We start from the raw sequence: 26,527 nt of genomic DNA, 5'->3' as shown, positions 1-26,527 counted from the left end.
AACACGCGGTCCCTAAGCTGCCAACTTTTGAATTGGCGAAAAAGCAGTGCCTGCGTTTGCTTGAAACGCTTCTCCGCAAGCAAGCTCTTTTCTCTTTCCATCGTTATAATCCTTAAACGGTTCCAAACAGACAGAAAGGAATAGTACAGCACAGCGCTTCTCGAACTGCTGTGCGTTCACGGATCATCTAGGGATCTTGGTAAAATGTGGATTCTCGGCCAGCAGATCCGGGGTGGGGCCAGGATTCTGAAATTCTAATCAGCATCCCCCAGGATGCAGCAATCCCCGGGATTGCTGCGGGTCCCTGAATACCGGTCTCTGTCACCCAGAGGTGCCCATTTGGAACATGCTCTGTGTTGGCTTCATCCGTTCTCTCTCTCTCTCTCTCTTTTTTTTTGTGGTTGTCGTTGTTGTGAGGTGAAATTCACATAACATAAAATTAACCAGTTCAAGCGCACCTGGGGGGCTCAGTCGGTCAAGCATCTGACTCTTGACCTCAACTCAGGGTTGGGAGTTAAAGCCTCAAGGTGGGCTCCTTAAAGGAGCCTCCTTAAAAAAAATAAAATAACCGTTTCAAAGTGTGCGATTCAGGGGCAGTTTTGTACAGTCACCACCCTGTGCAACCATCACCTCTCCCTACTTCCAGAACATTTTCATCACCCCAAAAGGAGGACCCGTCCCCGTGAGCCGTCACCGCCCCCCATCCCCCTCCCCCAGCCTCCAGCAACTGCCAGTCTGTGTTCTGTCTCTGTGGATCTATCTATTCTGGACATTTCATCTATTTTTTTAATGATTATTTATTTTGAGAGAGAGAGAGAGAGAGGGCGCTTGCACACGTGACCAGAGGAGGGGCAGAGAGAGGGAGACAGAGGATCCGAAGCAGGCTCTGCCCTGTGAGCACAGAGCGACCAGGGGCTCGAACTCACATACCCCGAGATCATGACCTGAGCCAAAGTCCAACGCTCAACCAACTGAGCCACCCAGGCGCCCCAATTTCGTCGATTTTTAAAAATTATTTTAATGTTTATTTATTTTTGAGAGAGAGACAGAGTGCAAGCAGGGGAGGGGCAGAGAGAGAGGGAGACACAGAATCTGAAACAGGTTCCAGGCTCTGAGCTGTCAGCACAGAGCCTGACACGGGGCTCGAACCCACGAGCCGTGAGATCATGACCTGAGCCGAAGTTGGACATTTAACCCGACTGAGCCACCCAGGCTCCCCAATTATTTTAAAGATACCGCAATGTTTCGACCTTAAATTCTTCGGTATGTATTTCTAAGAAATAAGAAAAAAAACAAATAAGAAATTTTCCTATATATTCTTTTTTTTTTCCTATATATTCTTATGCTTGACAGGATTTCTCTAAGATACGTATTGAATTGTCCCCAAAGTATCTTTTACAGTATGGGTTGTTCTCTGAGCCAAGATCCAAAGGGCTACACATGGCCTCTGGTTGTTGTCTTTTATTTTTTATTAATTTTTTCATGTTTATTTTTAAGAGAGAGGGAGAAAGACAGAGTACAAATGCGGGGGTGCACAGAGAGAGAGGGAGACACAGAATCTGAAACAGGTTCCAGGCTCTGAGCCGTCAGCACAGAGCCTGACGTGGGGCTTGAACTCACAAATCATGAGGTAGTGACCTGAGTCAAAGTCAGATGCTTAACCCACTGAGCCACCCAGACGCCCCTGGCTGTTGTCTCTTAAATCACTGTCTTCCCCATACCGTTTTGTTTTTTTTTTTCTTGCCCCATGCTGTTGACTTTTTGAGGAAACCAGATAAGTTGAATGAAAACTGTCCCACCTGTGGGTGCGTTAGTCTCCTCGTGGGGTATTGTGACTTCTCCCACTTGCCGTGTCTCCTGTAACCTGGTCCTCAGGGCTGAATGTTATAAATTTGAATATAATTAAATAGTCTGGACAAGAAGACCTCATAAGGAAGTCTTAGAGTAGCAGTTATCTCTGGGGCAGGTTACTGACTGGGAAAGGGTGCAAGGAAACTTTTGGGGGTGCTGGAAGTGTTCTGGGGGGCAGTCTCATGGGAGTGCACAGCTAAGGATTAAAAAGGGGGGGGCGCTGCGCCTGGGCGGCTCAGTGGGTTAAGCCTCGTACTCTTGGTTTCGGCACAGGTCGTGATCACACGGTTCGTGGGTTCAAGCCCCACATCGAGCTCTGCCCTAACAGTGCTTGGGATTCTCTCTCTCCCTCACTCTCTCTCTCTGCCCTTCCCCTGTTCTTGTGCTGTTGCTCTCTCTCTCAAAATAAATACATAAAAGATCTGAAAAAAAAAAAAAAAAGAAAAGAAAATCCCGCAGAGAGGATGCCACAGACCTCCTCCTGCATTCCCTCCGGAGCTGCATCAAGCAGGCAGTCCTGGGATCTGGGATGCTAAGGTGGGACTCAAGAAAGTGCGTGTTTGGATGTGAAAAGATTAGCCCAGCCCAGGAACAGCTGGCCGGGGGGGCCTGGGTCGCCTCCAACAGCATGTCGGGAAGCCCAGTGTCCAGGTCTCGCCTGCCCCAGGACAGGACAGTCACAGAGCCGCCTCCCCAGCTCCCCCCCTGCCCGCTGACCCCAACGTCCTTCCTCCTCTCTACTCCAGTTCTACGGGGCCTCGGTTGCTTATGAAAACGCTTTGAGGGTATTCAACATCGTCTTCACCTCCCTCTTCTCTCTGGAATGTCTGCTGAAAGTCATGGCTTTCGGGATTCTGGTAAGTACGGCCTTGGGGCTAGAGCCGTGGGTCGGGGATGGTGGGTGATGATCTCCCCAATCCCAGCGGCAGCTAGAGCATCCCTCCAGTGCCCACAGACCCTTGTTAGTCATTCCTGCGTCTGCCAGGTAACGGCAAGGAGACCCAGCCCTTGCCAGGCGCACGCACCTGCCGTCATTCCTCAGAGCGATCCAAACTGGGGGGCGGGGGTGGGGGGGGCGGCGATTACCATCCAGTTTAAGGAAACTGAGATCCGGACCGGGCCAGGTCCGTGGTGTCCCAGCCGTTCTAACCACAGTCCACAGTCAGGCGTACCTTTTGCGAGGGAGGCAGCACCCAGACGCGCAAACAGACAACCGACGTGAAGTTTTCCAGAATCCAAATCCCGTCTCTGCCTGCGTCACGGGCTCTTCCACTGACGGCGGAGCTTTTCTTTTCTAAATGCAGTTGGTCGCCCCCTAGCCTGTCTTCATCTCCGACTAATGCAAGTGGTCTTAACCTGAAGCCCACTGATCCGTGGGTGCAGGGGAAGGGGGGGGGGGTGGGGGGGGAGAGCTGTGAAATTAGACGTGAGCAGATCACGTCTCTAGTTTTCACAAGCCGCTAACTGGACGTTAACATTTCCTTCCATCTTGAAGGCAGACCAGCCCCTGCAGTGTGACCAGTACTCTCTGTGTCACCGATAAAAATCAGATCTTTCCGTAGCGAATGACAGAGGCAGCAGGTTCCTCCAAATTTTTGTTCGTGTTCAGCCTTGCTTCGAACGCCGGTGACCGTCAAACCTACCGCCGGAAATTATTTCATGTGTTAATGAAGAAGTGCATTAATCATTAGATCACCGTTTAAAAATAGTTTTTGATAATTGTATTTCGGTGTAACAGGTGCCCTTGCAATCCTGGGTATTTTATTTTACGCATTTACAAAGCTTCCTCTGAGAAGGTCTTCCCAGGAGGCCAGGGAGGTTCACAGCCCCCCCCCCAAAAAAAAAGCCAAGAAGGCCTGAACTGAACTGATGGATGTGTGATGGGACCTTCTAGAAGGTCCCCTGTGAGTGGCCAAGCTCAGACTTAGGACAGGATGCTTCCCTCTTGCCCACCCACTTTGTCCAGCTCTCTGAGGAGAGTGGCCCACAGCCTGTGGCCTCGCCAGGCTGTCAGCGAGGTGGAGGCTGGATTCCCAAGGTGGCAAAGGGTGTTAGTTTGGACACCAGAGAGGCCTCGATTCAACTCACATCCGGGCTGTGTCACCTCACCTCTCCGTCGCGAGGGCTCGTCCTCTGCCTCTTCCTCAGAAGAGCCCTTGCGAACCCCAGTGTGCCTGAAGGCTGAGGGTGAGGGCTGGCATGGAGTGAGCGCCCCATAAATGCCAGGAAGGGTCTCCATGAGGCCTTAAAATTGAATGATCCCCCAGAGCCAGCCCCGGAAGTTCAGGCTCACTTGGTCAGGTGGGAGCCCCTGAATCCGTATCTTTAATGAGTGCCCCAAGGGGAGTCCAAGATGCATCTAGTGTTGAACAACAGGCAGAAAGGGGAGGCACCCCGCAGCCAGGGCAAGGGCACCGACTCTGCATTTCGGTCCTGGGGATGCCACCAGGATGGGTCACAGAACACGTATGGGGGGGCGCGGCAATCAGGCTCTGGCGTGCCCGTATCAGGGTGCAAACCCCTTTCTAGCTGTGTGGCCTCAAGCAAGGCACATGGCCTTTTTCTCCTGTTTCCACATCTACAAAACAGGAGTACCGTGCACCCGGCCTCCCAGGGCAGAGGGGAGCGTGGTGTAGGTTCAGACGCGGGACCTGCCCAGCCCAGTTGTGCTGTGTGGTTTTTGTAACCCCCGTCGATCTTCTGGTAAATGAAGCGGCTTAGGGCTCCATCCCCCCCCCCCGCCCCCGACCATCCCCCAGGGGCCTGCGTGGAGCCGCCCCCTCTGGTTTGGGTGAAGTTCACCATGTGCGGTTTAGGCAGTGGGGTGGGAGGGAGGGACCCTTGTCGTCCAGGGGCTAAGGCCTATGGCCAGATGCCTAGAAAGTTGCCTTCATTTGGACTCCCCCCAGAAGCACAGCCTGAGATCAGGACTGAGTGCGAGGAATTTATCTGGAAACCCAGGGAACTCAGCGTGGGGCAGAGGAGTGAGGCAGGAGCCAGAAGGCGGTCAGTACAAGGTGTGTTAATGGAGCCAGTTCCCACTGTGGGCAAAAGGGGCACAGTTCCCTTGAGGACCAGCAGGAGGCAGAAGAGAGCACATACTGCCGCCTCTTTCCACCTGAGGGGAGAGCCGGGGTATTTATCCTCCAAGGCCCATCAGTCATAATCAAGGGCCGCTCCCAGGGGGAGCCGTTTAATTTGCAACCAGAGAAAGACCCTGGGCAGAGCAACGGAAGGTGTGTAGGGGAAATATGAGGGGATGTGGGCAGGGCCCCAGCAGCATGTGCCAAAATACCAAAAGTGCCAATGGAACATGAATTCCTTTTAGATGATTACGAAACAGCATCCATTCATTGAGCACCTGCTGTATAACCAAACTCCACCCCCCGGCTTCACATTCATTATCTGATTGCTGTTATACCCCTGTCTTCCAGAAGAGGGCTCCAAGGCCCAACCAGTCCCAACTCCGAGACCCTTTCATTCCTACGCGCTGAAAATAGTTTGAGCCTGGAAAGCACAGCTCCAAAGCCTGAGTCCTTCTCTGTGAGGCAGAGGGGCTGCCTCAGGGCCAGACGCTCAGGGGAGGAACAGACCAACCAGAAGGGGACCTGCGAGCCCCAAGCTGGCCCCCGCTTTGTGAGGGTGCTGAGAAAGCCTGTGTTCGGTGTGGGTCCCACTGAGCCTGGAGGGGAGGGCTGTCTGTTTGAACCAGACCCTTGGATTCAGACAGAGGTGCTGCTCGGCGTGGGCTCAAACGGTGTGGAATGTTTTCACAAATATTCCTCTGCGCAAAACCTGTTGGCTATAACTAGACACAGGCGGCCCCATCCAACCGCAAGGGGACCAGAGAGTGCAGCCTGGCACGTGCCCCGAAGGCGTTTCATGCCCCTGTTGCCTTTCCCCTTCTTCAGATTAGGAAGTGGAAGAAATGAGAGGTTAAGTCACTGGCCCACAGCCATACAGCAGGGTGGTGACAAAGCTGGGATTCGAACCCACAGTCCACTGTCTTAGCGAGCATGCTGCAGCAGGTGCGGTCTTGAACACAAACCCTAGACTCGAGCTGAGTTCAGTCCTGACCCTTCACCTCTGTGCTGCTCACCTCAGAAGGTGAGCGGCATCCCACTCCGAGCTTCCGTCGCCTCGGGTAAAGCGGGTGACGATCCTTTGCTCTGAGGGTCCATGTGAGGATCCCAGTGACATCGTTTAAAAAGCATCTCGGGTCTCAGGGAGCCCTCAGATGTGTCAAAAAGACAGGCAAGCCCAAAGGACAGCCCTCGTTCTCCAGCAGAGCGACACCAGGCTTTGGAGGCCCCCCCGGGGCCAGGAGAGCCATGGGGGTCCCAGGGAGGGGGACTCAGAGCAGGTGATATTAAGCAGCCCATACAGCAGCACTTTGCTATTTGAATGACCACGCGTGTTGTGGGCACTCGGGCTGACCAGCAGCCGTGCCCCTAATGCACCCCGGGGCCGGCCGTGGCAGCCGGGCGTGGACCCCTGTGTTGGCATCTCTGTCTTGTGGGTCCCCATTCTAGAATTATTTTCGTGATGCCTGGAACATCTTCGACTTTGTGACTGTTCTGGGCAGCATCACCGACATCCTCGTGACTGAGTTTGGGGTAAGTTTCCCACCAGCTTCTCTCTGGGTAGCTCCCGGCTGGGTGGAGAATGGGTGGCTGGGGGTGGGGGGGAACCTTCCAAAAGCAGCGGTCCCAAAAGCCACAGCTGACTCGGGCCAGCACTTGACTGTGACCAAAGAGGGAGAAGCGGGGACCCCAGGGGCAAGGGCAGCCCCTCGGGAGGGCGGCTCAGGGAGACGGGGGAGCCCGAAGCCACAGCTGTGGGGCCAGCACTGCAGTGTGAACTTTCCTGCATCTCGGCTGTTGACCATTGAATCAATAATATGGATGAGTGCATTGAGATAATTAAAGGATCCCAAGGCTGAGCCCTACCCCCCAAACCCCACACAGTGTTGGGGACCCAGGAAGAACGAGCTTCAAGTCCGTTCTGTTTGAACTAACCATCTTCTGGTTCGTGGAAGGAGGTTGAGGAGGGAGCCGTGGCCCTGGAGCCAACAGGGGATCCCACTCCTAGGTCCCCAGGATGTCCACCCTCTTCTGTCCCCAGGCTTGGGAGGCTTGCAGCTTGGGGAGGGGGGCGGTCCCTAGACCTCCGTGGTGGCCCCATAGGCCAGCCACATCATCCTTCCCCCTCATCTGAGAGACTCAGGGCCCCAGAGCTCCTATCTCAGATACCCTCTTTGGCCATTTTCGAGTAAGCCCAGGCCTGGGAGCCCTCAGGAAAGTGGTGGGGAGGGCAGGAAATCCTCACAAGGGGAGCAAAAAGGGCAAAGACTGTTGAAGCCAGGGGTGGGAAGGGATATCAACCTCATCAAAATAGCAGTAAAAATAATGGCCGACTTAGTTGCGTGGCAGGCACAGTGCCAAGCGATTCACGTGGATCAGCTCGTGGTACAGGTCAGGGGGTCGGTAGATAAAAGGATTCCTTTGGGAGGGTTTAACCGAAGGGATTGGAAAGCAGAGACTACTCAGAGAGGAGGGGAAGAGGGCCGACCGGGATGACCGGGATGGCAAAGCGCGGGGCACCCAGCCACCGTGAGGAGCTGTCACCTGCCCAGGTGCTGAAGCGGGGAGGAAATCTGAGCTGGGGTGGGGAGGGGCCGCCCAGCAGGAGCCGTGGACCTGCGGGGACAGAGCCTGTGCCCCAGAGAAAGGCCAGAGCAGGCTCAGGGCATCAGGGGAGAAATAACCCAAGCCCATCTCTCCCCCCGCCCTCCATCTCCTGCCAGTGCTTCCCGTTGGCCAAGCCTAGCCAGAAGGGAGCCAGAAGGCCAGGGAGCAGGGGGTGGGGGAGGTGCTCAGAACAAGCAGAGAAAAGTGGAGAATACACGTGGTTGGGGGTGTGGCCCGAGGAAGAGGGTGTTGCCCCATTTCACAGATGAGGAAGCTAGTGCCCAGTGCTCGGGGAAGCGAGGGACCTGCCCAAGGTCGTGCAAGCACCCAGGCCTGGTAACTCCTGAGGCTCACTAGTGGCCCTGGGGTGGCCCATTAGAGCCCCCAGCAGAAAGGGATCGATGGACCCATTCTCCCATCCTGGAAGGCCGACGGGACGAAAGAGCTACACAGAAAAGGAGGCCATTCTCTGATGGGTCCCCTGGCACCTCCCTCCCAAGTGGTATCCTGACCATACCTCTTTGCCCTGAGCTCCACTGAGCCAGAAATTCTCCCTTCCCTTCGTCCCATCCCTAACACCTTCCTCTAGGGAGGTCAGCGGGGGTGTCCCCGACCTGGGCCCCGTGCTCTGGCAGAGGACCAGAGCCCCGGCCTCATCTTCTGTCCCGAGTCTCTAAGAGATCCAGAGCTCCGACTGGCAGTCACCCAGCTGAGCACACGACAGCTTTGAACCAGTACGAGGCAAGGGTGGCCCCGCACGCCCCCGCAGAGCATGTGGAGGGAGTGGGTTGAAACCTCCAGTGGCCAGGAGTAAGGGATCCGTAGGGCTGGACCCCCTCGGCCCGGGCTCCGGACTGGCAGGACAGGGAAGGGCATCAGGGCTATTCAGTGAGTCGAACAGCCCTCCCCACAAGCTGTTTGACTTTGCCAGCCTACATCACCTCTGCTCCTGTAGCGTGGGGATAACTGTTGTAATTAACCTCCCTGGGTCCTTGCCAGCTTCACGTTCACACATGCATCCGGTAGGCACTCATTGAGCGCCTGCTGTGTGCCGGGCACTGCCGTAGGTGCTGGAGACCGTGAGCAAAGCCAGACCAGACAAGAACGCCCGCCCCCACAGGACTGGCATTCTAGGGAAGGAGCTGGCAACCTTTAACACGCGTGAGCGAGCCACGTGAAGGGTTTGGCACAGAACCTGCCAGGAAATAGATCGTTCACAAATGGCGGTTGTTATTCTTACTGCTACAGCCGTTGCTATTATTACTGGGAGCGTCCTTGGGTCTGCAGTGGGCCTTCTACTGTACTTGGGCTTGCCAGTCACCTCCCCCACCCCAGCCCCCCGGGGCCCTGGATCAGAATCCTTCGGAGGGGAAGGTGGAGGCTGGGTGTGTGGACCCTTTCGGGATGTTATGCTCCTCCCAACCTGGGCTGAGGGGAGGCCTGCCCCGCGGGGCAACAGGTAAGCCCGCCAGGTTCAGGCCAGAACCCCGCCAGGCTGAGGCAGGGGGCGCCAGACGCTTGGGAGGGCAGATCCCCAGGGTTGTGCGGGAGGGGGAAGGGCTGGAGGCCCACTGGGCCTCAGCTGCCGCCCCCTAGTGGCCGGGTGACGGGGGTTTGCCCTGCGTGCGATGGTTAATGACTGTTTCTTGTCTTGTCTCTTTTCATGCCTGCTCTATAAACTGTGTATTGGCACAACGCCGTCTGAAAAACTCATCCAATCAAAATGCACTATGAAATTCATTTGTTCATCCATGACATGGTCTGTGTGTTCATACACCAATGACTATCTCCCAACCCACCACCCCCACTCCCCGCCCGGGAACCGAAACCCATTGGTGTTTTGGCACTGGTTACAAATCAACCTAAAAAACGCTGAACACGCCTCCCCAACTGCCCCCGCCCGCCCGCTCCCCCTCCATCTTCAACATCTGCATCTAGAATCCGGTTGGTCTTACTTCTTTCTGAAGTCTAAATGCCTTACATTAACTGTGAACGCATCTTCTCGTACCAGCACTGCACGTCCCGCCCTGGGCTTTCTGGACTTGGGTTGCCTGATGCATCCCGCCCTCCCCCAGCACCCCTACCCCGTCTTGTCTGTCCGTCTCCCCAGCCCACCCCCCTCCCTCCTCCTTCCTGCAGTCTCTCCCTCCCTCTCTCTCTCTCTCTCTCTCTCTCGCTCTCTCGTTTTTACTGGGCTCTGAGTTGGGGTTTTCTGTGTGGGTTGGTTTGCGTCTTTTGCAAAGCAAAGGGTTTGCTCCAGCAGGACTCATCAGCTGGGTGGGCCTCCCAGGGTGGGCCTCCCACCCCATCCCGTACACGCGTCCCTACACGCCGAGCCCCTACAGCACCCAGACATCGCTCCTGTCCCCCCCCGATCAGCTCCATGGGGCCTGGGCCCCGGGAAACTCCAGGCCCACGGGTGTGACTTTCTAGAGATGCAAATCTCCCAAGTCCAAGGAGGCCGGAGGGCCGGACAGCAGGCAGGCAAACACTCCCAGACAAGGGAAACACGGAAGGGCCAGGACTCGGGCCGGCCAGACGAGACCCTCTCCCGGAGCCCCGGCCTTCACGTGCTCACGTAGCCGCCCCCGTACACACAGTCAAGGCACACAGGTGCCCTCGCCCCTTTCCCACATGCGCCCTCTCTCTCCCTTCCTCTCTTGTTCTTGTGCTCCTCCTCTCCTCTGCCCACGACACACACACACACACACACACGCACACCTGTCCCTCCCTGTTACATCCATCCAGCCTGCCCCCCGCATGCCCTGTCACAGCACACACCATCTCCTCCTCTGTCGCCTCACGGATTCGGCTCCTTGCTCACTTCTCATTCTGGTACCTTCCATCTGCCTCCGCCCCACGCCCGCCACCTCGGAGCCCCGTTGAAGGACTCCCGGAATGGCATCTCTGCGCCAGGACCCCTCCCCACCCCCAACCAGTACCACATGCAGTCATCCGCCAAACAAACGTTGAAAGATTGCAAATTCGGTGCCCCAAGTGGAGTGGCGGGCTGAAGCGGGCAACATCGCTGCCACCGCCTCGCGGGTCGAAGTGGGAAAGCCGGGCATTGGTCGAATAGGCACTCAAAGCCACCTGAAGTTATACCTGGGTCCGGAGCTAAAGAATGAGCAGTGTTAACAAGGCAAAAGAGCGGGGGGAAGGGCATTTGAGGCCCAGAACAGCACGGGCAAAGGCCCTGTGTCAAGAGGAATCATGCAGGGGTCGGGGTCTGCAAGCTGAGGGGGTGTGGCTGGAGCAAAGAGAGGGAGGGAAGGCTGACCCGGGAAAAGTGAAGAGGGCGGAAGGGGATAAGCCCCTGGGGCCTAGCGGAAGCCGGGGAGCATTTAGAGCAGGGGTAGCATTGGAAGTGTGATTAGACAGGATGGCGAGGCTGTGAGGCAGCAGCCGGCGGCCGGGGAGGGAGGGGGGTGTGGAGGGGGGGAGGTGCTGGGCCGCAATGGGGAATCCCCAGCGAGAGGGGGCTGGCCGTCTGAGCAGGGGCTTCTCCGGGACCCGGGGATGGGTTAGGTCTGGACTGGGGGAGGAAGGTACCTGGAGAGATCGGAGTCTGGCTTGAACTGGGAGATAGAATCTAGGGAATGACAGAAGAGCAGGTTAGGAGAAGAGAACAGGTGTAGAGCACAGCCGTGGCGGGTCTGAGGTGCCTTTAAGAGCACCCTGGAAGAAGTCGGGCCAGGCGAGTGGTTGTGGGGTCTGGAGCTCAGAGGCAAAGTCGGCTGAGATGGGGGCTGCCGGGGGCAGGATTTCTCTGGAGCCCTCAGGTGGCTGGTTCCCATGTCTTTCTGAGCTCTCGCGCCCCTGAGCACCACAAGCCTTCCGGGGCCTGCATCCCACCCCATCGCCCTTGAACCAGGAAGCACAGGGCAGCCTTGAAGGACAGCATAGCTGCTCCTTCCGGGCTTGTGGATGGAAAAGCGGGAGCTAGGAAGAGGGAAGTCGCCAGTTCTGCGAGCACTTGAAGGACTCGATGCAGAACCAAGAAGAGATGGAGGGCAGATGAGTTCCTTCCCCTACCCTGTCACCTGGACCTCTGTCTTCTCCACCCCCTACCTCCCCCATGTGTCTCCTCCCTCAGCTCCAAGAAGGGCAGCATGTTCTCTGCACGCGTCTCCCTGCAACACCCCCTTGCTTCTCCCGCATGGTGACAGGCTCCCCCCTGCTCTACCCTGAGCCCCCGGAGGCTGCTCCAGGGCCCGCCTGCTTTTGCATGCTGGGCAGAGTCCCCATGTTATGACCCGCCCCGTGAAGGGATGGCTTGTACTCTGGGGATGGTCGGGAGGGGCTGGGGACACCTGGGCCATCGGCCCCATCCCCAAGTAGAGCTGGGTGGCCAGGCAGGGCTGGGTGTCAGGTCAGCTGGGCACAGGGGGTGACTCTCAGCTGAGCTGGGTGTGGGAGCGTATTCGAAGCCCTTGGGACATTCTCACGGTGGTTGGGCCCAGTACGGTCAAGGTAGGATCTCCCAGCCCCCACCCCCGTCCTAGAGGCCTAAGGACCAACTGATGTGTCCCCAGAGGCATCCTAGACTTGGCCAGCAAATCCAGAGGCCTCTTGGAGCCCCAGAAATGTCTCGGACCCCCATCCCTGCCTCTCAGCTCCCAGGCCGGATACAGGCAAGATACAGTAACTGGGAAGGATCCTGGAGGATCCTGGAGGGCACGTGTGGCCTGTTTCAGGGGGCCAGCCACATCTGAGCCCCAGCTAACTTTTGCCAACCTGGAAGCAGGCCCAGGGTTGCCAGCAAGTCAGATGTGGGGGAGAAGTCAGACTTTTAAACACTGGCAACTATTTTTCATCGAAACAAAACAAAAACTGCCGAGGCCCGACAAGACAGCTCCGTCAGCCAGATGTGGTCCATTTGTGACTTTGAGCTTCCTGCCCCCCACCCAGCGGCGACCCTGAGGCCCCAGCAGGCACGCCCCCCCCCCCCCCCGGGGCAGCCAGCCAGCGCCCGTCTCTGCCTGGTCTCTTCGCTCCCCTCCCAGTTGGCTGCCCCCCCCCTTCCCTGGGAAGTTCTCCCGGCGGCTGGGCGGGAGGAGGGAGAGGCAGTGACTAGACAGGGGGCCCGTGAGCTGAGGCAGGGTCCACCCAGGGAGGTCCTGGGGGCAGGGACGGCCCCACCTCCAGCCCCGGCCCCTCGGTGGGCCTGGGCTGTTTGCCAGCTCACCCACCCACGGGCGCTGCGTACTTCCTGCTTCCCGCAGGCCTGGTCCCGAGCTACTCCACCCAGCCCCAGAAGCTGAGAAGCCATCCCTGAGAGGGGGGAAAAGGGCCCCAAATGCATCTTCTCCGACTCAGCGGGCAGCGAGGACTCGCCCTGCAGCCGACCAGCCCCAGCTCCCTCCCGTCCTCCCCATTCCCGCTCGCCAAGGGGGTAAGAAAAGATGCTCTTTCGCTTCTCCGATTGGCTCAAGCCGCTGCTCCTCTTGGCCGTGGGGTGAGGTCAGGGCGGGCAGGAGCGGGTGGGCAGCTCTACAGGGCAGGGCAGGGCAGGTGCCCGTTGAGTCCCACGACAGATGCATTTCTGGCCCGGAGCGTAACATGCCCTGGGAACCCGCACATGTCCGCCAGGCCTGAGCGTGCTGGCTACCCCCACCCCGCCCTGGTGTTTGTGCATCGTACACGTGTGATGGATTCGGCAACTTGACCCGCTTGTGTCCTATCGTCTCAGTGCATTTGGTTGTTGGGAGAAACAAAAACCATCTCGATTTTTTTCCTGATTGGATGATTCGGATATATTTTCTTTTCCTTGTTCTTTTGTTATTTCTTCCCCACCCCTACCCCACCCGGTTCCTTTCTCTTCCTTCCTTTTTCTTTCCTTTTCCCCATTGCGGGTGGGGCTGCTGGGAGGGTTTATGCTTTTGAGTTGCCTCTTCCTTCCTCCCACCCTATCCCCCCCCACCACCACCTCCCAAACTTTGTTCCCTTTTCGACGTTTTTTCCTCCGCACCATTGCATTAAATAGTGCTTTCTCTCCCTCCTTATTTGGGGTCTGGCTTGCTTTTCCTGTTGGTTGGCTTCATGTAGGGGCCTCTGTGAGTGGTGACGGCTCTGAGCCCCTGGGGGTGGGTGGATGGTCACCCTTTTTCTCTCCATCTCCCCAGAATAACTTCATCAACTTGAGTTTTCTCCGCCTCTTCCGAGCTGCCCGGCTCATCAAACTCCTCCGACAGGGTTACACCATCCGAATCCTTCTCTGGACCTTTGTGCAGTCCTTCAAGGTGAGCCCCTGGAGCCAGCCTGGGGCTGAGAAGATCATACCCCCCATCCCTGCTCTGGCTGAGAGTACAAATCGGGTGGAAATGCCTGTGTGGTGCACTTTGTTGAGAGTCTGTTTCTCTAGACTGCCTGCTCCTGGGGCGGCTGGAGAGCTCCAAGGGGAATCCCCCCTGATACCCTGCCACCATGGCCTCAAAGAGGCCCACCAAAAGCCCTGGCACCACTCTGGCACAGCCTGGGACCGCCCAACCCTGTGGGGTGGCGCTCTGGGACAAGGGAGGGAAATGGTGTGGCCGAGAGGCAACCCCCGCCCCCCCCCCCCCCGCACTCTCCTTCATTGCCTTCCTTCCCACCAGGCCTTGCCTTATGTCTGTCTGCTGATTGCCATGCTTTTCTTTATCTACGCCATCATCGGCATGCAGGTGAGTGCCCACCCCTAATGTTCCCAGAGCCCTCCCTGGGACGGCCACCGTCCTCAGGCAGGGCGGGTCAGGGGGACCCAGTTTGGAGAGACCACCATGGGGATTGAGTGGGGTTTCCCTGGAGCCGTTGAGGGCATGGCTGCCCCCGGTCATCACGCTCCGATTCCCCAGGTGTTTGGCAACATCGGCATCGACGTGGAGGATGAGGACAGTGATGAGGATGAGTTCCAAATCACTGAGCACAATAACTTTCGGACCTTCTTCCAGGCCCTCATGCTTCTCTTCAGGTGAGAGAGGGGACGCGCTTTCAGCCTCCGCTTCTGGTGGGGGCGTGCCCTCTTCCTCCTCTTCCTGTAGGGGGCGTGTCCACTCCCTCTTCTTCTGGTGGGGGTGTGTCCTCTTCCTCCTCTTCCTGTAGGGGGCGTGTCCTCTCCCTCTTCTTCTGGTGGGGGCGTGTCCTTTTCCTCCTCTTCCTGTAGGGGGCGTGTCCTCTCCCTCTTCTGGTGGGGGCGTGCCCTCTTCCTGTAGGGGGCGTGTCCACTCTTCTGGTGGGGGCCTGTCCTCTTCCTGTAGGGGGCGTGTCCTCTCCCTCTTCTGGTGGGGGCGTGTCCTTTTCCTCCTCTTCCTATAGGGGGCGTGTCCTCTCCCTCTTCTTCTGGTGGGGGCGTGTCCTCTTCTGTTCCAGTGAGGGTTGGGCTGGGCTTGTGGGGGCGTGGAGGGGGGGGTAGTGGTGGCGGCAGGGACACTGGCTGGGCAGAAGCTGAAGGCCCAGGGACACAAGTGCAGAAGGCATTTTCAGACATTACCTCACTGAATCCTGACCGTCCTGTGAGGTGGGGATTCTCGGCAATCCCATCCGACAGGTAAGGAAATTGAGGCTTATAGACCCTGAGGCTTGATTCTTAATCCTGGCTGCACATTAGAGTTCTTTCATTTACTCATCACAGATTTACTGAGCACCTACTCTGTGCCAGGCATTGCAGAAGGTCCTGGCAACAAAGCAGAAAGAGATAGTGTGTGCCATCCGGATGCTTCTATTCCCATGGGGAGAAAGGCAATCAGTGAGCTAATGATGGAGAGTGCTAGAAGGGGATAAAAAAGGTTAAGAGGGAAGTGGACGCAAAAGAACAAATAGTGAGTGACTCTACTTATAGGAGGTACCTAGAAAGGGCAAATTCATAGAGAGGAAACAGACCAGATATTGCCAGGGGCTCCACAACTGGACAGTGGAGAGCTAATGTTTAACGGATACAAGTTCCCAGTTTGGGAGAGATGAAGATTCCAGACGTGGACAGTGGTGATGGGTGCACAGCATTGTGAGTGTACTGAACGCCACTGAACTATACCTTTATTAATAGCTAAAATGATCAATTTTATGTTATACGTATTTGGGTACAATCAAAAAAAGTTCTGGGGCGCCTGGGTGGCGCAGTCGGTTAAGCGTCCGACTTCAGCCAGGTCACGATCTCGCGGTCCGTGAGTTCGAGCCCCGCGTCAGGCTCTGGGCTGATGGCTCGGAGCCTGGAGCCTGTTTCCGATTCTGTGTCTCCCTCTCTCTCTGCCCCTCCCCCGTTCATGCTCTGTCTCTCTCTGTCCCAAAAATAAATAAAAAAACGTTGAAAAAAAATTAAAAAAAAAAAGTTCTAATTTAGCAACAACTAAAGGAGCGGAGGCTGGTAGGTCACGCCTCCCTGGAGGCAGGTGACATGTGGAAGAAATAGCTGACAGAGGAAGCCGTGTGGATATCTGAGGAAGGGCAATCCAGGAAGAAGGTATAGCAAGTGCAAAGGCCCTGAGGCAGGAACGTGGCTGCCATGTTTGGGGACAGCAAGGATCCCAGTGTGCCTGGAACAGAGAGACCTAGGGAGAAGGTAGGAAGAGGTGACTACTGCCTGGAGGGACGGGAGCTCTTAAAACATACCTGCATCCCCAGGCCCCACCCCAAACCAACTGAAACGAAGTCTGTGGGAGTGGGGCTTTGGTGCCAGCATTGTTGAAAGGCTCCCCGTGAACTTTAAGGCACAGCCAAAGGGTGAGAATCACCTCTGTTAGTTCCCAGAGAAAAAAGGTGCTTTACCTTGGACTTGAACTCACGCCAGTCCAACCCAGAGCCCAGTGCTCGGCCTCCCTGGGGGGGGGTATTAGTGTCCAGGACTGGGTGCCCAGGTCCCTGATGCCCCCTCTCTGTTCTCAGGAGTGCCACCGGGGAGGCTTGGCACAACATCATGCTTTCCTGCCTCAGTGGGAAGCCGTGTGATAAGAACTCTGGCATCCTGACTCCCGAGTGTGGCAATGAATTTGCTTACTTCTACTTCGTTTCCTTCATCTTCCTGTGCTCGTTTCTGGTGAGTCTGCGGACATGTGAGGGTGGGCTTCCTCACCTGGCTCCCACTCAGGGGCACGGATTTCTCTGGAATATGGCTGTGTGACAGGTTTGCCCCCTCCGAAGCGTCTCTGAGCCCGCTGGGGATTAGGTTCACCGGGGTTTCTCGACGTCAGCACTGTCGACACTTGGGGCTGGCTCACTCTCTGTCCTGTGTGCTGCGGGGTGTTTAGCAGCATCCCTGGTCTCCACCCCGGTCTCCTACCAGCTGTTGATCAGCAAATGTGCCTTCAGACATTGACAGTGTTCCCAGGGATAGAGGGGAAGGGCAGAATCTCCCCCACCCGAGACCTGCTGGGTTATACCGAGGGAAAGCCTAGTGGTGCTGAGAGCTGGTCCCCCCGCCAGTCTAGTTACACAGGACGCTAGTTATGTTCTCCCCTCTCCCTGGAGCAGTGAGAAGAACAGAAACCATCTAGGTATTAGGTGTCTTCAGCGGAGGAGATTTAATACAGGGATTGGCTACATGGGGTTGAAAGAGAAATAGAAAACCCCGAAGCCACCAAGAATTACTGGCTGTGGAAGGCAAGGACTGGGGAATTAAAAGGACAAGAGGGTGTACTGACCCACCCCGCTGCCCCTGGCACCGCTGAGGGGGTGCCAGCACCGTGGTCGTCCGTTGCCCCTAGACCGTTGCAGACGGTGATGGTTTCCTGCGGCGGCTGTGAAAAAGGACCACAAACTGGGGGCTAAAACCGACCAAGGCGTTGGCAGGGCCCTGCCCCTTCCAAAGGCTCTAGGGGAGAATCCTTCCCGGCCTCCTCTAGCTTCTGGTGGCCCCACGCGGCCCTTGGCGTGTGGCCACATCCCTCCAGTCTCTGCCCCTGCCTTCGCATGGCCTCTCCCCTGTGCGTGTGCGTCCAGATTTCTCTCTTTTGGGGGACAGAAGTCAGATGGGATCAAGGGCCCGCCCTGATCCCGTATGACCTGTTCCTAACTTGACGACATCGCAAAAACCCTTTTCCCAAATAAGATTACACTCTCAGCTCCCAGGGGTTAGGATTTGAACATGTCTTTTGAGGGGGACACCATTCAACCCACAATATAGGAAAAGGAGTCCCTTCTCCTGTCCTTCCCGGTCTGGTTTCCTGACCGTGGCTCCCACTGGCGGGATATAAGAAGCCAGCTGCTGAGGGAGTGTAGACGTGTGCAGACCCCAGCCAGACGCCAGCGTCTGTCAGCAGAAGCCCAGCACCCTCTCCGTCTTCACACCAGTGGCCTCACACGGAGAGATTTGCAGCCTCTATCTCCCAGCATCTACAGCTGCTGACCCGGAGGGTCCATTGTCCAGTTCCAAATTCCCAGAAGAGTCTGAAAGGGCCAACCCAGTCTCTGGTCAAATGGCCACCCTTGTCCAAGCAGCTATGGGTACCTGTGGGGACAAGATCTTATAATACAGCCCATCTTGGAAGGGCAGGCCCCTAGAGGACATCTACACTTGACCATCAGCCCCCCAAGGGCAGGGATTTCTTTTTTGTTCACTGCCAGATCCCCAGCACCTAGGACAGCAACTGGTGCACAGCAGGTGCTCAATCGATATCACGAAGCTGAGTTAAAAATTGAGCGACTGAAGTTAAGGACAGCGAGGATTATGAGTTATTTGTTAAGCACCTACTATGTTTACGTCTCAACATTTGTTTAATACCTACTACATGCCAGGCACCGGGGTACAAGGGCAGACCGTGGTTCTCTCAGTCTGCAGGGGTGATAGGCAGACAGGTCGGCAGGTAATAGCAATGTGGTCTGATATGTGCTGTGATGGGGGAGACTCAGACTGAGGAAAGAAAGATTTCAAAGAGTGGCCTGCAGGACCGATGAGCAGGCGCTAGAACCCGTTTTAATCAAATTGGTTGCAAGCCGCAGAAATTTAACTGAAGTAAGCAGCATATACAGTTCACCGACTTGTGTAACTGAACGGTCAGGCGAGGCTGGAGCCAGACAAGCGGACTCCATCCTCTTTGCTCTTCTCCACACTGGCTCCATTCTCAGACTTTCTCCTTGTGGAGGCAAAATGGCGGCCGGAGCGTCAGCACAAATCCCAGGGAAGGCTCTCATTGGCCACCTTGGGTCACGTGCCGCCGCCCCCCCAGCCAATCACAGATCTGGGTTACATGACTGCTGCCTGTGGAGCCATAAAGTGGGGGTTGGCCACGCCCAGCTACAGCCTCTTAAGTATAAAGGAGGGAGTTCCCCCAGATGCTGCTACCCATAGAGAGACAGATCGTGATGTTCCCTAAGGGAGCAACATTTGCAAAGACTTAGAGGCAAGATGATGCAAGACCCCCACGTGCTAAGGGCTAAAAGAATATGTGAAAAGGTGCCACCGGATGCAGACGGGGGCAGGAAAATTCACCCATTCATCCATCTATCCATCCATCCATCCATCCACCCATCCACCCAAGAAATATTTGCTTACTGTGGGCTGGGACTGGGAATACAGCCCGCAAGAAGCACTCGCTTTGGCCTTGCTGGGGGCCAGGTGTGGGAAGACTTGGGGCCATGGCGGTCCCTTGGGGTTGGCCCCCATTTCACATAGCCTCTCCCCCCTCTCTCTCCAACTCTCTTTGTCCATCATCGTTGGTCTTTGTCTCTTTGTATTTCTCTCTGTCTCCACCTCTGTCTCTCTCTGTCCCGTCTCCATATTGCCATCTGTTTCCGGACTCCTTGTGTGAGTCTGTGCCTTTCCTCTCTAACCCCTCCCCCCCATCTTTCTCTTTCTCCGTCTCCCTTTCCCCATCTCACCTCTCTCCCTCTCTCTCTCATCTCTCTCTCTCTCTGGGCCTCTGTGTCTGTGTGTTTGGGTCTGTCTCGCTCTCCCCCACTCCTTCTTGGCCCCCGGGGTCCCCACAGATGCTGAACCTCTTTGTCGCTGTCATCATGGACAACTTTGAGTACCTCACCCGAGATTCCTCCATCCTGGGCCCCCACCACCTGGATGAGTACGTGCGTGTCTGGGCCGAGTACGACCCCGCAGCGTGGTAAGGAGTCACCCAAGTCCTTCAGCCACATTGCCCGCCTTTCTCTGGCACCAAAGCACCCTAGGCTAGGCCAGGGCCCAGACTTTGGGGCACTGGGTCCCTAGGGAGCTCGCGGGGACCTCAGAGGGGTCAGCCTGGAGGAAAGAGATGAGAATCAGTGCCCTCCCACACCACAGGTGAATTGGTCGGGTACACCCCTGCCCGAGGCCCAGGCTTTCTGGGAGATGAGGAAAGGGATCGAGCATTGAGGATTTTGAGAATTTTGCCTCCCGTGAATCTCCCCTGCCCCTGCCTGAGAGGCCTCCGGATGATGAGGACAAGCAAGCCAGGGAGGAAGCCAGAGGCCTCTCAGCCTCTGCTCTACTGGGAGCTGTGGGAAAGGGGCCGGCCTGGCTCCCTGGGCAGATGGGCTTGGCCGTGAGTTTGGAGTCGTGCTGGTACAAGTGATCACACAAATCACGGTCTCAAGGGGCGCGAGCTCTCCTACTCTTAGGCACCCGAGTGCTCCCTCCTGACTGATAGGTGGTGGCTCCAGAGGGTTGTCTCCACCCAGTGCGTGCATGGAACAGCGTGACGCCTTGCGGGACGCTCAGAGGAGCAATCCTGAACCTCAGAACCCACCCACCACTAACCGGGGAGTCTAGTTCAGACTGGGCTTGGGGCCTGAGAAGGCGTTAATGGGGGCCCTCAGCAGTGTGGGTGCTGGAGGGGAGGCCTCAGGAGGAAGGTGGGGAGGAGTAGGGAGGAGTCTATCTGCCCTTCCTGCAGCCCCAGACAAGCCCTCCGTGAGACCGAGAGCCTGGGGTGAGCCACGCGTCTGGGGCTTGACTTTTGGCTGGTTCCTAACTCTTCCTCTTTTGATTTTAGGTCACAGCAGTTGGATGCTGTCCCCTTGTCCTCTATTCCACGAGCTCCCCCTCCCCCCAGTGTAGCCCATGTAGCTTGTGGAGAAGGGAGACGCAGAGAGAACCCGGGGGGGAGGGCCTCCCCCACCACCACCACCACCAGCCCAGAAATGTCGCACACCCCAACCGAGACCCTCTGCCCCGGGTCTGCGAGTGTTCAAGCCAAGGGGTCCCCAACCCCTGGCATCATGACCTCGCCGTGTGCGCGGGGGAGCCGGCGAGAGCGCAGCCTGACCCTTACCTCCACTAACCCCTGTCTTCTCCTTTCAGCGGTCGGATTCATTATAAGGATATGTACAGTTTATTGCGCGTGATATCTCCCCCTCTCGGCTTAGGCAAGAAATGTCCTCATAGGGTTGCTTGCAAGGTTTGATTTCCACTAAAACCTGCTAGCATCCATGGAATGAGTGTGGCTTGGGGTTCTTCAATATATATATTTCATATATATATATATATATCTAAAAAACAGAGCCATCTCTCTTTCTTGCATTAAACTAGAAAATTCTTAGCCAACAGAATGCAGTCACGTAGACTCGATGAAGCATGGAACATATCTCTCCGTTCCCTTCGGCCATTTCTGCTTGCTGTTAGCTGAAGCTGCCCATCCCAGGGTCTCAACGGCACCCCAAATCAGACACATCCGGGGGGGGTCGGAAGTGTGCATTGACCCCCCCATCACCTCCACTCTCTCCCCCCTCCACCCTTCGCCTCCCAAAGCCCCCAGCCCTCCTCCCGCCGCCCCAGCGCCCCCCTCCCCGTCTAGGCCCCCTCAGAGACCAGCCTCAGCCAAACCAGAGAACTTTCACCCGATTTTTAAAATAACACTGAGCCAAAGCGTTGTTCCAGGCGCTCCAAAACGAGAACTGCCCCCTCTCCTCCACGCCCCACCAGAACCATAGCTCAGAGTCAAAACTGAATCTGACTTTTCTCTTTTCTCTTTCTCTCTCCCTGCTCGTGAGCAGTGAAATAATCTTTTTTTTTTTAATTCCCTCCTCTTCCATTTTTTTTTTCTCCTGTTTTCCCTTGATTTGAAATACCTATTTTATTGTTCTCTGCATCTTTCTCTCTCTTTTTCGGCTCGTGTGGCTTTTTTGTTTGTTTGGTTTTTTGTTTTTTTGTTTTGTTTTGTTTTTTGGTTTGGTTCCTGCTTTTGTTTGGTTTTGGGTTTTTTTTTGTTTTTTTTTTTTTGTTTTTTTGTTTTTTTGGTTTTTTTTCGGTTTCTTCCTCTCCCCCCCCCCCACCCCTCCCTTTGGTTCTCCGTTCCCACCCCGTTTTGTTTTCGGTGCTGCTAGGGGCCGCATGCCTTACCCGGACATGTATCAGATGCTGAGACACATGTCTCCGCCCCTGGGTCTGGGGAAGAAGTGTCCGGCCAGAGTGGCTTACAAGGTAGTCTACCCTTGCCGACCACTAGCGTCGGGCACTGGGGATTTTTCAGTGCTGACCAGGAACGACCAGCCGAGTTTCTTCTTCCCGAGTTACTCTTCTTCTTCTTTTTTTCCTTTTCTTTTTCTTTTTTTTCTCCCCCTTTCCTCCTCGAGTAAATGGATCATGACCGTCCCTTTGACTCTAAGCAGCACACTGTGTCCGTCTTTTCTGATGAGTGTGGTTTGGTGTTTTGAGACTCCATTATGGCCGACACGCCGGGGGGGAGGGGGAGGGGAGCCCCCCGGTCCCCTCGCACCTGGTCCCCTGGGAACCAAATTGGACACAAACATGCTTCGGAGGGAACACCGCCTCGCCTCCTTTCTGCCCACCCAGAGCGGCCCCCCCCCCCACGCCCAGGCCGGGGCAGGTGCCTCGCAGCAGGGGGCTTTGGCCCCAACAAGGCGAGGCCCTGCCCCCCCATCTTTTGTATCTCGAGCCCCCAGGTCCAGAAGCCCCCCCCCCATGTACACCTGAAGCTGATCTCTGACCTAGGGCCTTGGGGGATTCAAGACCTCCCGAGGAGTACCCAGAGCCTCTCCTCCCTCCACCTCTCCCTCCCCCCCCAAATTGCTTCCCGAGCCCCCATCCCTATGCCACCCATCCTCCCCTAGACACCCCAACATGCCTCTCCATTGTTCCAGAGTGGGCAGGCAGGCCGCAGCTGGACCCCTGGACCGTGGCACCCTGATGCAGGCCATGCACGCTGCCTTGGCGGGGGCCTGGGGCGGGCAGGCACCATGGCCGATCGGGGGATGGTGCATGTTGGCTGAGGGAGCAAGGGTCCCGCCGCCAGGCGGCTGGGCCGGGCCGCCCCTCCAGACCCCTGTCCCGGAATCTCCCTTGGCACCCAAGGACAGACGCTCTGTTCCCTCCAGCTCATCCACGAGAAGTTCAGGGATGACCTTTAAAATTGCCTACCGCCTCCCGGAAAATGACCCCGTCATCCTGCTCTCCCATCTACCCCGGCCCACCTTGTGTCTGCGAGAGTCCTCCCTCCCCTTCTGTTAGTGCCATCCCTTCCTGCCTCTCTAGCCATCTCACTGCAGCCTCATCCCTCCTCCTCCTCCTTCCCGATCAAGGCTGGAAAGGGGCTGCCCCCCCCGCCCCCCGCGCCTCTCCCTCCTCTCGCTTTCCTTTTGTCCCTTTTCTTGGTGTTTAGCTGTGTGCATGTGTGTGTGAGAGAGAGAGAGACGGTCCCCTTCGCTTCCTGGGCTCTGTGCAGGGCCACCAGGAGTCCATAAGGCACCTTTGTGCAACTCTGAAAAGGACACCCTTTCCACAGAACATTTGGTCTGTTGGAAAATGGTTGTAATCCACCCATGTGGTAAGAACAGGAAACTTCTCTGTCATCGCCTGAGAAGTTGCCATTCAAATACACAAATGCGTGACTTCTAAGTCGGTGAGCCTTTTGTGCAGTGCACAACCTGCAGTTGTGTGTGTGTCTGCGTCTACCACCTCCCTCCCCGCCTCCCCGCCCCAGTCCCTCTCCCGTGTCCTGTTCTGGGTTTGCCAGCCCTCTCCCCGTCTCCAGCTCTGTGTTTCCCGCCGACCTGCGTCTGAATCCCCCCCCTCAACCCCCATTTCCATGCCACCTCAGCCTGGGCTGGTGCCCACCGGTCCAGCATCCTCTCCTATATCACCAAGCACGGGGGACAGAGCCCCTGCTTGGGACATGGGGAGTCCTTTCTTCCCCAGGCCGCGGGAATGCCCCCTCACCCCTTCCCCTTGCCATCACACAGAGCCAAGATCCGGACATGCCCCTGAGATACACTTTCCACGGAGCTATGAATGAGTCTCGAGATTCCGTCTGCATGCGCGCCCCTGTCTGCCGTTCTGTGTGTCTGTGCCTCGCTGCATGTCCGCGAGGGGCCGCCCCGTCCGCGGGGGGGCCGCCTGCCTGCCGCTTCTCAGAGGAATGATGTGGTCTGTGCCCATCTGGTCTGGTCTGGGCCGAGCCGGGGGCGGGGGTGGGGGGGGGTGGGGGAGGTGGGGAGCCGGCGGCCCCCCGGCGGCTGTGGCCGTGGACCCCTGTGCCTGGCTGCTGCACGTGCTGCTGAGATCCGGCTTGCTCTCTTCTTTGGGGTCGGAACGGAACGGAGTCGTCCAGAAGAACTCTGGGGCAGGGCGAGGGGCGGGGGGGTCTGGGCCAACCTGGGGACGTGCCAGCTCTCGCGTCCGGCGTGCGGGAGAGGGAAGGGCGGGGGCTCCTGGTGCAGCCGAGCCCCAGAGCCCTCCCCACGGGCCACAAAGGGGAGTCCGTAAACGGAGCCCTGGAGACAGGTAGCCTGAGGGTGGGGTCGCCTCAGCCACTGCCTTCAGAGTTCTTCCTGGGGCTCCCCAGGTAGTGTGGGTCTGGCTCACAGGGGACCGGGAGGGGTACCTGGGAATGACTGCCCTCGCCTTTGGTCTTCTGTAGAGGCTCCTTCGCATGGATCTGCCCGTGGCCGATGACAACACTGTCCACTTCAATTCTACCCTCATGGCCCTGATCCGCACAGCCCTGGACATCAAGATCGCCAAGGGTAAGGGCAGGGACGGGAGCAGGGAGGCGGGACCGGATGGAATTGGGGCCTGGAAGGGGAGAGCAGCGGACAGCCGGGGATCCCACTCCCCGCCTGAAACCAGAGGAGCCACTGGCCCGTCCCGGTCTCCACTCACTCTCCCACTCAGCCGGCAAACGTTTCGTGCACGCTTCCTGTGTGCCGGCCAGTGCTATACGCGGACGGGGGGCACGTGGCAGTTCACGCTTCCAGTGGGAGAGGCTTCCCTGAGGAGGTTCTCAAGGAGTCATGTGGACACGTGGGGAGAAAGTGCCCCAGCAGGCGCCAAGGCCCTGAGGTAGGAGGCCACCCGTGGCCGTGCTGAACTGCCTTGCCCTCTGAGCGAGGGGGGTGCCGGCAGCCTCCAAAGCAGAGGAGGCACCTGACCTGACTCACACTTGAACAGGCTCCCTCTGGCTGCGGGGCAGAACAGACCGGGAGGAGGTCAGCGTGGAGGCCACTGACCCAAAAATGATCCCAGTGAAAGCAGGATGGCTGCCTAGACTCGGGGGGTGTGGAGCGTTCAGAGTCCGGCCGTGTCCTGGGAGCTGGCCCACGCCATGGCCGATGCAAGGCGTGGGGCAGAGAGAGGAGTCAAGGCCACCCCCAGGGGCGAGGGCCTGAGCCGCCGAAGGACAGAGCCGCGGCTGCCTGAGACGAGGAAAATGTGGGAGGGGCAGGTTTGGGGCGAAGGAAGGGCAGGAGGTCGGTGTCGGCCTGGAGACACGGTGCGGGCAGGGGGCTCTCCCGCGGATGCTTCCGGTGGGGAACGCCTCCCCAGGAAGGTTCTGAAGGCGAGGTTAACGCGTCTTCCCAGCTGGGCTGGAGATAAAAAGTCAGGAGGCATCAGATGCCGACACGTCTTAGCCAGGGGACTGGACAAGCTCGGCAAGGAGATAAGTGTGAACCGAGAGGCCCCAAGGACAGCCCGGGGCCACCGCAGTGTTAGAGGTGACCAGGGAAGGGGCGACTGGGGAGGAGATGAAGGCCGGGCCAGCGTGGGCCCCCGAAGGGTGTCTCCAGCACGTCCGTTCCCGCCCAACAGCTCAAGGAAGACAAGGACCCAGAGCGAGCAGTGGATTTCATGACAGGCAACTCTGGCGGAGGGGGTCAGAGCCCCCCTGCCTTGGAACGGGGTCTAGAGGCCTGACAGGAGACCGGATGTGACTTGGCAGCTGATGGGACAGCGGGGCAGAGAGAGAGGTGCGCCAGTCGCCAGGGAGAGGGAGTGTGGGAAGGGGGGGCGGGCAGATCGATGACCGTGTCGTCCAGCAGAGGGCCGGAAGCTGGGGGGCTAAAGAGAAAGGTCAGGGCTCCACCAGCTGAAGCCACCGGGAGTTCCATCCAGGGTCCCCAGGGGAGGGAGAGCCGGGGCCGGAGGGAGAGCAGGTTGAGGACGGACAAAGTTAGGGCCAGGAAGCGTGCTGGCGAAGGTACAAAAGCAGAAAGAGCCCCCGGAGAGAGCGAGAAAGATCGGAAAGGGCCAAGATGAGGCTCAGGGGACAGCAGAAGGGGGGTGGGGCCATCCCCCTGGAAGTCCTGTCTCCTGCAGGAAGTCGGAGGTGAGCGGCTCATGCTTACGGGGCAGCTCCGTGCACGATGGGAGTCCGGGCCCGGTTTCTGGCTGTTCGTGGCTCTGTGCCCCCAGGACTGTTTCCCCATCGTTGGGGTGGAAGCTGGTCCAGGTCCCAGCCCAGGGAGGGGAGGGAGCACAGGGGTGGGTGGCAGTTTTCCGGGTGAGAAATCGGGTGAGAGGGTCGTGTTCTGTGGCCTCATCTCGCCCACCTGCCCCGTCCGCGCCGTAAACCTGGGCAGGTGAGGCCACCCTCCCCGAGCCTCCGGCCGTGTATTCGCCGGCGTAAACGGAACGGCTTAAAACATCTGCTTATTTAGCTCTCGGTTCTGTAGGTCAGAGGCCTGGGAGGGCTCAAATGGGTTAGTGTGACCCATTTGAGGGTCCCCCCAGGGCCAAAATCTCGCTGTTGGCCGGGCTGGGCTCTTCTCAGGAAGCTCTGGGTGGGGGGGGGGGGGGAATGCACTTCCAAACTCATTGAGGTTTTGGCAGAATTCAGTCCCTTGTGGCTGTAGGA

General features: G+C 57.5%; 1 protein-coding gene across 3 annotated transcripts in view; it reads left to right on the top strand.

Moving 5' to 3' along the window:
* CACNA1A (calcium voltage-gated channel subunit alpha1 A) overlaps positions 1–26,527 on the top strand; it is a 211,479-nt gene that overhangs the window by 172,095 nt on the left and 12,857 nt on the right. The window contains exons 30-39 of one of the 3 annotated variants that reach the window (XM_047094940.1): positions 2,598–2,708; positions 6,384–6,467; positions 9,480–9,485; positions 13,667–13,783; positions 14,138–14,203; positions 14,375–14,490; positions 16,398–16,548; positions 19,437–19,564; positions 21,762–21,858; positions 24,314–24,419. In XM_047094940.1, the coding sequence (XP_046950896.1) occupies positions 2,598–2,708; positions 6,384–6,467; positions 9,480–9,485; positions 13,667–13,783; positions 14,138–14,203; positions 14,375–14,490; positions 16,398–16,548; positions 19,437–19,564; positions 21,762–21,858; positions 24,314–24,419 (982 nt within the window). Of the gene's footprint in view, positions 1–2,597; positions 2,709–6,383; positions 6,468–9,479; positions 9,486–13,666; positions 13,784–14,137; positions 14,204–14,374; positions 14,491–16,397; positions 16,549–19,436; positions 19,565–20,739; positions 20,837–21,761; positions 21,859–24,313; positions 24,420–26,527 lie in introns of all 3 variants that reach the window. The other 2 variants (XM_047094938.1, XM_047094939.1) reach the window with 2 other exon arrangements.

Source organism: Lynx rufus, unplaced genomic scaffold (assembly GCF_022079265.1).
Source record: "Lynx rufus isolate CCGP_SWC_20201006 ecotype Redwood Valley unplaced genomic scaffold, mLynRuf1.p SCAF_4, whole genome shotgun sequence".
NCBI lineage: Eukaryota > Metazoa > Chordata > Mammalia > Carnivora > Felidae > Lynx > Lynx rufus.
The sequence above is the reverse complement of the archived record's forward strand: the minus strand, read 5'-3'. Positions and strand labels throughout refer to the sequence as shown.